Source organism: Oryza brachyantha, chromosome 3 (assembly GCF_000231095.2).
Source record: "Oryza brachyantha chromosome 3, ObraRS2, whole genome shotgun sequence".
Taxonomy (NCBI): domain Eukaryota; kingdom Viridiplantae; phylum Streptophyta; class Magnoliopsida; order Poales; family Poaceae; genus Oryza; species Oryza brachyantha.
This window is the reverse complement of record NC_023165.2, coordinates 16,125,714-16,139,115: the sequence shown is the minus strand read 5'-3', so window position 1 is coordinate 16,139,115 and position 13,402 is coordinate 16,125,714. Positions and strand designations below refer to the sequence as shown.

Below are 13,402 nucleotides of genomic sequence, written 5' to 3'. Positions count from 1 at the left end.
TTTCGTTTTGTCATGGAAGTTCGTGTTCTAATTTGTTTTTCGTTGGGGAAAAAAAACACCCACGCCAATAAAAAAGTCTCCCTTTCTCTTTTCGGGATTGGGAGCAGATCTTCCAAAGATGGTAAATTCCGCGATGTTCAATAATTTTAATAGGGAGAGCCCCCGCCGTGTATTGGATTTTGAGCAAGCAGCAACAAGCTCTTGATCAGCTGAAAGTGCCGCGTGGGATCTCCCAAGGGAGCGCCGTATCTTTCAGTTTGATGAGGCGAGTTTGAATTCCACCGAGAGTTCTATCCCTATTTCTATCCCTACCACCACAACAAGTTCTGTTAGAACTATGACAGAAAGATCCAATGGTAGTGTAGTTAATGAAACTTCTGCGGAGTCAACTAGAGGAATTTATGAAGACCATCCAGGTCTTAACCCGGCCGATGAAAGAGTAGTTGAATATCAAGCGGCTATACACGAAAAAATGGGGAAATTGATGATTGGCAGGAATCCCGCAGAAGTTCTGGCTGCGGCCGAACGTGTGCATGGGGAAAGCAATGATTCAGAATTTCTTCAAGAGCAGTACCAGGATTTAGTTCAAAATGGGACTGCAAGTGAAGCCTTCCAGTACGGAGTGCTTGAGCCCCCGGAGGACTATACTTTACCGGAAGTACGCGACCATATAATGGGTGGCTCACCCATCGAAGATTTGCAGATAGATTTCTTTATAAACGGCTATGAAAGTGCATTTTTGTCGGAATTTTTACCTATTTGTATCTATTTAGTGATCAGTCCGCTAGTTTCTTTGATTCGACTCGGTGTTCCTTTTCCATTTGCTTCCAATAGTTCGACCTATCCAGAAAAATTGTCGGCCTACGAATGTGGTTCCGATCCCTCCGGTGATGCCAGAAGTCGTTTCGATATACGATTTTACCCGGTTCCTATTTTATTTATTATCCCTGATCTGGAAGTCACCTTTTCTTTTCCTTGGGCAGTACCTCCTAACAAGATTGATCTGTTTGGATCTTGGTCCATGATGGCCTTTTTATTGATTTTGACGATTGGGTTTCTCTATGAATGGAAAAGGGGTGCTTCGGATCGGGAGTAACCACTAGTGAAAGGGCAAAGGGGGGAAGGACATAGGAAAGAGGGATGCCTACAAAAAATCAATTGATTCGTCATGGTAGAGAAGAAAAACAGCGCACGGACCGTACTCGAGCTTCGGATCAATGTCCCTAGAAGCAAGGAGTATGCCTGCGTGTTTCGACGAGAACACCGAAAAACCTAATTCAGCTCTACGCAAGATAGCAAAAGTACGGTTGAGCAATCGACATGATATATTTGCTCACATTCCAGGCGAGGGTCATAATTCGCAGGAACACTCTATAGTCTTAGTCAGAGGAGGTAGAGTGAAAGATTCGCCAGGTGTGAAATCCCATCGTATTCGAGGAGTCAAGGATTTACTGGGAATTCCGGATCGTAGAAAGGGAAGATCTAAATATGGTGCAGAAAGACCAAAATCGAAATGAATGGAAGATGCCTCTGGAACTTTTTGGTTATTTTGAAGACGGAGGAGAAAGCTGAAGCGGAAATGCAATTCTCGTAGTGGCTATAAGGTAGCATAATCTAATGTAATATCTAAAGCCTTTCTTTTCTATTTCTTCTATTGGCTGGTCTGGGGTGGATGAAGCGAGGTAGGTATGTGGGAGGCTATATCTACAAATGGAGGAATCAGTCTGGTGGTTTAGTTTTAGAACCATCTTCTTCCATTTCTTCTTACTATTTGTCTTCTTCCTATCATTCTCTATGTTCTCTGGAGTGTTGCTAGTAACAGGTTTAGGCTCTTCAGGTATTAGTTTTGTCGGACAACCTCGCTCTCTGCCAACAGTGGCCAATTTAGTAGGATAGAATGTTTAGTAGAGGCTAGTGGAACGTTACATGAATAGTAGCTGGCCCATGCTGTTTCAAAGGGTAGGCAAGCTTCGTCTCAGAACTCACCGTAGTGGAAATCGGTAACGCGGGTATAAAGTGGAGTTTTTCTGACATTCTCGTAGCTAACTGTCATTGTTCTGACAGGTAGTAGGAGTAGGAATTGACAGATAAAGAATCTAGTGGTAGGCAGTAGACAACAGTCAAGAATGAGATTTACTTTCTATTTCATTCAATAGAATGTTAAAGTCAGTGGCACAGTTACAAGCACCTCTCATTCATCTGTGATCTTGTAAGGATGGCCCTTTCCTAGTCTTGTCATGGACGGATGGACCTAGATTTCCATCTCATTCCAATGGAATATCTAGTGCTTTCTTGAATGTAATAAAACTTCAAAGCAAGCTTACAACGGGGCTTGATGCAGTGTAGATGTTTTTGGGAGTAAAGTTCAGAGTGGGCCATATGACAGGGAAAACTCTACACTAGAGACAATAACATAGAAGAGATTCTAGTAGAGGGTGTGCTTCTTCTTTATAGAGAGACTGACAATAAGAGTAGATTAGATCGTGTGCTTCTTTATAGACGGTGCGCCGACTACTTCACTGTTACCTACTTATCATTCACTAGACCGAGTATGAGTACGGACTGACATTCACTAGACCAAGTCAGAGTAGGGGGTTCCATTCTTCACTACACCCAATCTGTACCGATTCCCATTAATTACACCTTTTCTAGGTTACGAGTGTGGAAAGGAAAGACTTCTTACTTTATTCCATTCACTACAGGTTAAGTAAGCATGAACGTAGATAAGAGAGGAGTCAATGGAACTCTTGGCTTGTGAACAAGTGACTTCTTTCTTTTCATAGACTATACTACAGACTATCAAGCACTACAAAACAACAGGCCCAGTTACGTACGAGTCAGGCAATTGTCTACCCTCACGAAGCAATGAGAAAAGGTAGGTGCTGATGTGCTAGTATAGAACATAAGTAAGAAAGCATCTATTTCCCTATAATCACCCACGTTGGTATTTGCCTACACCCCATTCTATGAAAAACTCCTACACTCCAAATATTATATATAATAGGAAGGCCATTCACTTTAAGAGGAAATGGAGCTGCATAGCGTCGCCTTCTGACTGGTATTAGCAAATGCTTTGTTGATCTGAACCAAACAAAGACACATCTTTGGTGCAGTTTTCCTGAAGGCGGCTCACAGGGAAGAGATCCGTTTTGTCAATCAGCAAAACCGTAGTGATGAAAGAAATTTCCCTCGATCATGTGTTCTCGGCCCAGTGACTGGTAAGTCATTTCAGGCAAGAGATGATGGCGGGTCGATCACTATTTAGTCTTCTTGATAATAGAGTATAGGTCAGCCTAAGGTAAGGTCTGGTTAGAAATCCTTAGGAACAAGAAAGGGCACACAATCAAAGCCAGAGGTCTTCACCAAATTCAGCAAGACTAATCGTTTTCTTCAATCATCGACCCAGAATTCAACATAGAAATCTAATAGTCAAATCTTGGTTCACTATTTATGATTGGTGATGTTGATGATGCAATGAATCCATGTGTACTATTTATGATTTGTATTTATCATTGCTACCGAAGTATTGTTCGACCACGAAGTGTAAACTTTGTGGATACACAACTTATGTAGTTATCTTGAAGTTAATAGTCGAATCTTGGTTTACTTTGTACGAATGGTAAAGTTGATGATGGAATGAATCCAAGTTACCCTAGATTCTCGGAAGTTTTGCTACCGAAGTTGTATTCGACCCAAAAGTGTAAACTATGTGGAAACACAATTTATGTAGTTATCTCGTAGTTAATAGTCAAATCTTGGCTGACTGTTTCTGAATGGTGATGTTGATGATGGAACGAATCCAAGTGTACCCATGATTCTCGGGAGATTTGCTATCGAAGTTGTGTTAGACCCCGAAATGTCAACTAAGTAGATACATAATTTATGTAGTTATCTCGAAGTTAATAGTCGAATCTTGGTTGACTGTTTATGAATGGTGATGTTGATGATGGAATGAATCCATGTGTACCCACGATTCCCGGGAGATTTGCTATCGAAGTTGTCATTGAGCACGAAGTGTAAACTACGTGGATACACAATTTATGTAGTTATCTTGAAGTTAATATTCGAATCTTGGTTTACATTGTACTAATGGTAAAGTTGATAATGGAATGAATCCAAGTGTACCATTGATTCTCGGGAGTTTTGCTACCGAAGTTGTGTTAGACCCCGAAATGTCAACTAAGTCGATACGTAATTTATGTAGTTATTTCGAAGTTAATAGTCAAATCTTGGTTCACTATTTCTGAATGGTGATGATGATGATGGAACGAATCCAATTGTACCCATGATTCTCGGGAGATTTGCTACCGAAGTTGTGTTAGACCCCGAAATGTCAACTAAGTTGATACATAATTTATGTAGTTATCTCGAAGTTGATAGTCAAATCATGGTTGACGGTTTATGAATGGTGATGTTGATGATGCAATGAATCCATATGTACCGTTGATTCCCGGGAGTTTTGCTACCGAAGTAGTGTTCGACCACGAAGTGTAAACTTTGTGGATACACAACTTATGTAGTTATTTTGAAGTTAATAGTCGAATCTTGGTTTACTTTGTACGAATGGTAAAGTTGATGATGGAATGAATCCAAGTTACCCTAGATTCTGGGGAGTTTTGCTACCAAAGTTGTGTTCGACCCCAAAGTGTAAACTATGTGGAAACACAATTTATGTAGTTATCTCATAGTTAATAGTCAAATCTTGGTTGACTGTTTATGAATGGTGATTTTGATGATGGAACGAATCCAATTGTACCACTGATTCTCGGGAGTTTTGCTGCCGAAGTTGTGTTAGACCCCGAAATGTCAACTAAGTGGATATATAATTTATGTAGTTATCTCGAAGTTAATAGTCAAATCTTGGTTCACTATTTATGATTGGTGATGTTGATGATGCAATGAATCCATGTGTACCATTGATTCCCGGGAGTTTTGCTACCGAAGTAGTGTTCGACCACGAAGTGTAAACTTTGTGGATACACAACTTATGTAGTTATCTTGAAGTTAATAGTCGAATCTTGGTTTACTTTGTACGAATGGTAAAGTTGATGATGGAATGAATCGAAGTTACCCTAGATTCTCGGGAGTTTTGCTACCAAAGTTGTGTTCGACCCCAAAGTGTAAACTATGTGGAACACAATTTATGTAGTTATCTCGTAGTTAATAGTCAAATCTTTGTTGACTGCTGATGAATGGTGATGTTGATGATGGAATGAATCCAAGTGTACCCATGATTCTCGGGAGATTTGCTACAGAAGTTGTGTTCGAGCACGAAGCGTAAACTATGTGGATACACAATTTATGTAGTTATCTCGAAGTTAATAATCGAATCTTGGTTTACTTTGTACGAATGGTAAAGTTGATGGTGGAATGAATCCATGTGTACCCTTGATTCTCGGGAGTTTTGCTACCGAAGTTGTGTTCGACCCCGAAATGTCAACTAAGTGGATACATAATTTATGTAGTTATCTCGAAGTTAATAGTCGAATCTCGGTTCGCTATTTATGATTGGTGATGTTGATGATGCAATGAATCCATGTGTACTATTTATGATTCGTATTTATCATTGCTACCGAAGTATTGTTCGACCACGAAGTGTAAACTTTGTGGATACACAACTTATGTAGTTATCTTGAAGTTAATAGTCGAATCTTGGTTTACTTTGTACGAATGGTAAAGTTGATGATGGAATGAATCCAAGTTACCCTAGATTCTCGGAAGTTTTGCTACCGAAGTTGTGTTCGACCCCAAAGTGTAAACTATGTGGAACACAATTTATGTAGTTATCTGGTAGTTAATAGTCAAATCTTTGTTGACTGCTGATGAATGGTGATGTTGATGATGGAATGAATCCAAGTGTACCCATGATTCTCGGGAGATTTGCTACAGAAGTTGTGTTCGAGCACGAAGCGTAAACTATGTTGATACACAATTTATGTAGTTATCTCGAAGTTAATAGTCGAATCTTGGTTTACTTTGTACGAATGGTAAAGTTGATGATGGAATGAATCCATGTGTACCCTTGATTCTCGGGAGTTTTGCTACGGAAGTTGTGTTCGACCCCGAAATGTCAACTAAGTGGATACATAATTTATGTAGTTATCTCGAAGTTAATAGTCGAATCTCGGTTCGCTATTTATGATTGGTGATGTTGATGATGCAATGAATCCATGTGTACTATTTATGATTCGTATTTATCATTGCTACCGAAGTATTGTTCGACCACGAAGTGTAAACTTTGTGGATACACAACTTATGTAGTTATCTTGAAGTTAATAGTCGAATCTTGGTTTACTTTGTACGAATGGTAAAGTTGATGATGGAATGAATCCAAGTTACCCTAGATTCTCGGAAGTTTTGCTACCGAAGTTGTATTCGACCCCAAAGTGTAAACTATGTGGAAACACAATTTATGTAGTTATCTCGTAGTTAATAGTCAAATCTTGGTTGACTGTTTCTGAATGGTGATGTTGATGATGGAACGAATCCATGTGTACCCATGATTCTCGGGAGTTTTGCTACCGAAGTTGTGTTAGACCCCGAAATGTCAACTAAGTAGATACATAATTTATGTAGTTATCTCGGAGTTAATAGTCGAATCTTGGTTGACTATTTATGATTGGTGATGTTGATGATGCAATGAATCCATGTGTACCATTGATTCCCGGTAGTTTTGCTACCGAAGTAGTGTTCGACCGCGAAGCGTAAACAAAGTGGATACACAATTTATGTAGTTATCTCGAAGTTAATAGTCGAATCTTGGTTTACTTTGTACGAATGGTAAAGTTGATGATGGAATGAATCCAAGTTACCCTGGATTCTCGGGAGTTTTGCTACTGAAGTTGTGTTCGACCCCAATGTGTCAGCTATGTCGATACAAAATTTATGTAGTTATCTGGAAGTTGATAGTCAAATCATGGTTGACAGTTTATGAATGGTAATGTTGATGATGGAATGAATCCATGTGTACCCACGATTCCCGGGAGTTTTGCTACCGAAGTAGTGTTCGACCACGAAGTGTAAACTTTGTGGATACACAACTTATGTAGTTATTTTGAAGTTAATAGTCGAATCTTGGTTTACTTTGTACGAATGGTAAAGTTGATGATGGAATGAATCCATGTTACCCTAGATTCTCCGGAGTTTTGCTACCGAAGTTGTGTTCGACCCCAAAGTATAAACTATGTGGAACACAATTTATGTAGTTATCTCGTAGATAATAGTCAAATCTTTGTTGACTGCTTATGAATGGTGATGTTGCTGATGGAATGAATCCAAGTGTACCCATGATTCTCGGGAGTTTTGCTACCGAAGTTGTGTTCGAGCACGAAGCGTAAACTTTGTGGATACACAATTTATGTAGTTATCTCGAAGTTATTACTCGAATCTTGGTTTACTTTGTACGAATGGTAAAGTTGATGATGGAATGAATCCAAGTGTACCCTTGATTCTCGGGAGTTTTGCTCCCGAAGTTGTGTTCCACCCCGAAATGTCAACTAAGTGGATACATAATTTATGTAGTAATCTCGAAGTTAATAGTCGAATCTCGGTTCACTATTTATGAATGGTGATGTTGATGATACAACGCATCCAAGTGTACCATTGATTCCCGGGAGTTTTGCTACCGAAGTTGTGTTCGAGCACAAAGTGTAAACTAAGTGGATACACAACATGTAGTTATCCCGATATTAATAGTCGAATCTTGGTTGACTATTTATGATTGGTGATGTTGATGATGCAATGAATCCATGTCTACCATTGATTCCCAGGAGTTTTGCGACCAAAGTTGTGTTCGAGCACGAAGTGTAAACTAAGTGGTTACACAATATGTAGTTATCTCGAAGTTAATAGTCGAATCGTGGTTGACTATTTATGATTGGTGATGTTGATGATGCAACGAATCCATATGTACCGTTGATTCCCGGGAGTTTTGCTACCGAAGTAGTGTTCGACCGCGAAGTGTAAACTTTGTGGATACACAACTTATGTAGTTATTTTGAAGCTAATAGTCGAATCTTGGTTTACTTTGTACGAATGGTAAAGTTGATGATGGAATGAATCCAAGTAACCCTAGATTATGGGGAGTTTTGCTACCAAAGTTGTGTTCGACCCCAAAGTGTAAACTATGTGGAAACACAATTTATGTAGTTATCTCGTAGTTAGTAGTCAAATCTTGGTTGACTGTTTATGAATGGTGATTTTGATGATGGAACGAATCCAAGTGCACCACTGATTCTCGGGAGTTTTGCTGCCGAAGTTGTGTTAGACCCCAAATGTCAACTAAGTGGATACATAATTTATGTAGTTATCTCGAAGTTAATAGTCAAATCTTGGTTCAATATTTATGATGATGTTGCAATGAATCCATGTGTACCATTGATTCCCGGTAGTTTTGCTACCCAAGTAGTGTTCGACCACGCAGTGTAAACTTTGTGGATACACAACTTATGTAGTTATCTTGAAGTTAATAGTCGAATCTTGGTTTACTTTGTACGAATGGTAATGTTGATGATGGAATGAATCCATGTTACCCTAGATTCTCGGGTGTTTTGCTACCGAAGTTGTGTTCGACCCCAAAGTGTAAACTATGTGGAAAAAGAATTTATGTAGTTATCTCGTAGTTAATAGTCAAATCTTTGTTGACTGCTTATGAATGGTGATGTTGATGATGGAATGAATCCAAGTGTACCCATGATTCTCGTTAGTTTTGCTACTGAAGTTGTGTTCGACCCCAATGTGTCAGCTATGTCGATACACAATTTATGTAGTTATCTCTAAGTTGATAGTCCAATCATGGTTGACAGTTTATGAATGGTGATGTTGATGATGGAATGAATCCATGTGTACCCACGATTCCCGGGAGATTTGCTACCGAAGTTGTCTTCGAGCACGTAGTGTAAACTACGTGGATACACAATTTATGTAGTTATCTTGAAGTTAATATTCGAATCTTGGTTTACTTTGTTTTAATGTTAAAGTTGGTAATGGAATGAATCCAAGTGTACCACTGATTCTCGGGAGTTTTGCAACCGAAGTTGTGTTAGACCTCGAAATATCAACTAAGTGGATACGTAGTTTATGTAGTTATCTCGAAGTTAATAGTCCAATCTTGGTTCACTATTTATGATTGGTGATGTTGACGATGCAATGAATCCATGTGTACCCTTGATTCTTGGGAGTTTTGCTACCGAAGCTGTGTTCGAGCACGAAGTTTGAACTAAGTGGATACACCATATGTAGTTATCTCGAAGTTAGTAGTCAAATCTTGGTTGACTATTTATGATTGGTGATGTCGATGATGCAATGAATCCAAGTGTACCGTTGATTCCCGGGAGTTTTGCTACTGAAGTTGTGTTCGAGCACGAAGTGTAAACTACGTGGATACGCAATATGTAGTTATCTCGAAGTTAATAGTCCAATCTTGGTTGACTATTTATGATTGGTGATGTTGATGGTGCAATGAATCCTTGTGTACCATTGATTCTCGGGAGTTTTGCTACCGAAGTAGTGTTCGACCACGAAGTGTAAACTTTGTGGATACACAACTTATGTAGTTATCTTGAAGCTAACAGTCGAATCTTGGTTTACTTTGTACGAATGGTAAAGTTGATGATGGAATGAATCCAAGTTACCCTAGATTCTCGGGAGTTTTGCTACCGAAGTTGTGTTCGACCACGAAGTGTAAACTTTGTGGATACACAACTTATGTAGTTATCTTGAAGCTAACAGTCGAATCTTGGTTTACTTTGTACGAATGGTAAAGTTGATGATGGAATGAATCCAAGTTACCCTAGATTCTCGGGAGTTTTGCTACCGAAGTTGTGTTCGAGCACGAAGTGTAAACTAAGTGGATACACAATATGTAGTTATCTCGAAGTTAATAATCGAATCTTGGTTGACTATTTATGATTGGTGATGTTGATGATGCAATGAATCCATGTGTACCATTGATTCCCGGGAGTTTTGCTAGCAAAGTAGTGTTCGACCACGAAGTGTAAACTTTGTGGATACACAACTTATGTAGTTATCTTGAAATAGTCGAATCTTGGTTTACTTTGTACGAATGGTAAAGTTGATGATGGAATGAATGCAAGTTACCCTAGATTCTCGGGAGTTTTGCTACCGAAGTTGTGTTCGAGCACGAAGTGTAAACTAAGTGGATACACAATATGTAGTTATCTCGAAGTTAATAGTCGAATCTTGGTTGACTATTTATGATTGGTGATGTTGATGATGCAATGAATCCATGTGTACCATTGATTCCCGGGAGTTTTGCTAGCGAAGTAGTGTTCGACCACGAAGTGTAAACTTTGTGGATACACAACTTATGTAGTTATCTTGAAGTTAACAGTCAAATCTTGGTTTACTTTGTACGAATGGTAAAGTTGATGATGGAATGAATCCAAGTTACCCTAGATTCCCGGGAGTTTTGCTACCGAAGTTGTGTTCGACCCCAAAGTGTAAACTATGTGGAAACATAATTTATGTAGTTATCTCATAGTTAATAGTCAAATCTTGGTTTACTTTGTACGAATGGTAAAGTTCATGATGCAATGAATCCAAGTGTACCCTTGATTCTCGGCAGTTTTGCTACCGAAGTTGTGCTCGACCCCAAAATGTCAACTAAGTGGATACATAATTTATGTAGTTATCTCGAAGTTAATAGTCGAATCTTGGTTCACTATTTATGAATGGTGATGTTGATGATGCAATGAATCCAAGTGTACCATTGATTCCCGGGAGTTTTGCTAGCGAAGTTGTGTCCGAGCACGAAGTGTATACTAAGTGGATACACAATATGTAGTTATCTTGGAGTTAATAGTCGAATCTTGGTTGACTATTTATGATTGGTGATGTCGATGATGCAATGAATCCAAGTGTACCATTGATTCCCGGGAGTTTTGCTACCGAAGTGGTGTTCGACCACGAAGTGTAAACTTTGTGGATACACAACTTATGTAGTTATCTTGAAGTTAATAGTTGAATCTTGTTTTACTTTGTACGAATGGTAAAGTTGATGATGGAATAAATCCAAGTGTACCCTAGATTCTCGGGAGTTTTGCTACCGAAGTTGTGTTAGACCCCGAAATGTCAACAAAGTGGATACATAATTTATGTAGTTATCTCGAAGTTAATAGTCGAATCTTAGTTTACTATTTATGATTGGTGATGTTGATGATGCAATGAATCCATGTGTACCATTGATTCCCTTGAGTTTTGCTACCGAAGTAGTGTTCGACCACGATGTGTAAACTTTGTGGATACACAACTTATGTAGTTATCTTGAAGTTAATAGTTGAATCTTGTTTTACTTTGTACGAATGGTAAAGTTGATGATGGAATGAATCCAAGTTTACCCTTGATTCTCGGGAGTTTTGCTACCGAAGTTGTGTTAGACCCCGAAATGTCAACTAAGTGCATACATAATTTATGTAGTTATCTCGAAGTTAATAGTCGAATCTTGGTTCACTATTTATGATTGGTGATGTTGATGATGCAATGAATCCATGTGTACCATTGATTCCCGGGAGTTTTGCTACCGAAGTGGTGTTCGACCACGAAGTGTAAACTTTGTGGATACACAACTTATGTAGTTATCTTGAAGTTAATAGTTGAATCTTGTTTTACTTTGTACGAATGGTAAAGTTGATGATGGAATGAATCCAAGTGTACCCTAGATTCTCGGGAGTTTTGCTACCGAAGTTGTGTTAGACCCCGAAATGTCAACTAAGTGGATACATAATTTATGTAGTTATCTCGAAGTTAATAGTCGAATCTTGGTTCACTATTTATGATTGGTGATGTTGATGATGCAATGAATCCATGTGTACCATTGATTCCCGGGAGTTTTGCTACCGAAGTAGTGTTCGACCACGAAGTGTAAACTTTGTGGATACACAACTTATGTAGTTATCTTGAAGTTAATAGTTGAATCTTGTTTTACTTTGTACGAATGGTAAAGTTGATGATGGAATGAATCCAAGTGTACCCTAGATTCTCGGGAGTTTTGCTACCGAAGTTGTGTTAGACCCCGAAATGTCAACAAAGTGGATACATAATTTATGTAGTTATCTCGAAGTTAATAGTCGAATCTTGGTTCACTATTTATGATTGGTGATGTTGATGATGCAATGAATCCATGTGTACCATTGATTCCCGGGAGTTTTGCTACCGAAGTAGTGTTCGACCACGAAGTGTAAACTTTGTGGATACACAACTTATGTAGTTATCTTGAAGTTAATAGTTGAATCTTGTTTTACTTTGTACGAATGGTAAAGTTGATGATGGAATGAATCCAAGTGTACCCTAGATTCTCGGGAGTTTTGCTACCGAAGTTGTGTTAGACCCCGAAATGTCAACTAAGTGGATACATAATTTATGTAGTTATCTCGAAGTTAATAGTCGAATCTTGGTTCACTATTTATGATTGGTGATGTTGATGATGCAATGAATCCATGTGTACCATTGATTCCCGGGAGTTTTGCTACCGAAGTGGTGTTCGACCACGAAGTGTAAACTTTGTGGATACACAACTTATGTAGTTATCTTGAAGTTAATAGTTGAATCTTGTTTTACTTTGTACGAATGGTAAAGTTGATGATGGAATGAATCCAAGTGTACCCTAGATTCTCGGGAGTTTTGCTACCGAAGTTGTGTTAGACCCCGAAATGTCAACTAAGTGGATACATAATTTATGTAGTTATCTCGAAGTTAATAGTCGAATCTTGGTTCACTATTTATGATTGGTGATGTTGATGATGCAATGAATCCATGTGTACCATTGATTCCCGGGAGTTTTGCTACCGAAGTAGTGTTCGACCACGAAGTGTAAACTTTGTGGATACACAACTTATGTAGTTATCTTGAAGTTAATAGTTGAATCTTGTTTTACTTTGTACGAATGGTAAAGTTGATGATGGAATGAATCCAAGTGTACCCTAGATTCTCGGGAGTTTTGCTACCGAAGTTGTGTTAGACCCCGAAATGTCAACTAAGTGGATACATAATTTATGTAGTTATCTCGAAGTTAATAGTCGAATCTTGGTTCACTATTTATGATTGGTGATGTTGATGATGCAATGAATCCATGTGTACCATTGATTCCCGGGAGTTTTGCTACCGAAGTAGTGTTCGACCACGAAGTGTAAACTTTGTGGATACACAACTTATGTAGTTATCTTGAAGTTAATAGTTGAATCTTGTTTTACTTTGTACGAATGGTAAAGTTGATGATGGAATGAATCCAAGTGTACCCTAGATTCTCGGGAGTTTTGCTACCGAAGTTGTGTTAGACCCCGAAATGTCAACTAAGTGGATACATAATTTATGTAGTTATCTCGAAGTTAATAGTCGAATCTTGGTTCACTATTTATGATTGGTGATGTTGATGATGCAATGAATC

At 38.7% G+C, this 13,402-nt stretch overlaps 1 protein-coding gene across 1 annotated transcript; it reads left to right on the top strand.

Moving 5' to 3' along the window:
• The first annotated feature begins 309 nt into the window (after nt 1-309).
• On the top strand, nt 310-1,705 carry LOC121053786 (ATP synthase subunit a-1-like). Its single transcript, XM_040521562.1, has one exon. The coding sequence runs from the start codon at nt 338-340 to the stop codon at nt 1,094-1,096; it is 759 nt and encodes a 252-aa protein (XP_040377496.1). The 5' UTR covers nt 310-337; the 3' UTR covers nt 1,097-1,705.
• Nucleotides 1,706-13,402: the final 11,697 nt, after the last annotated feature.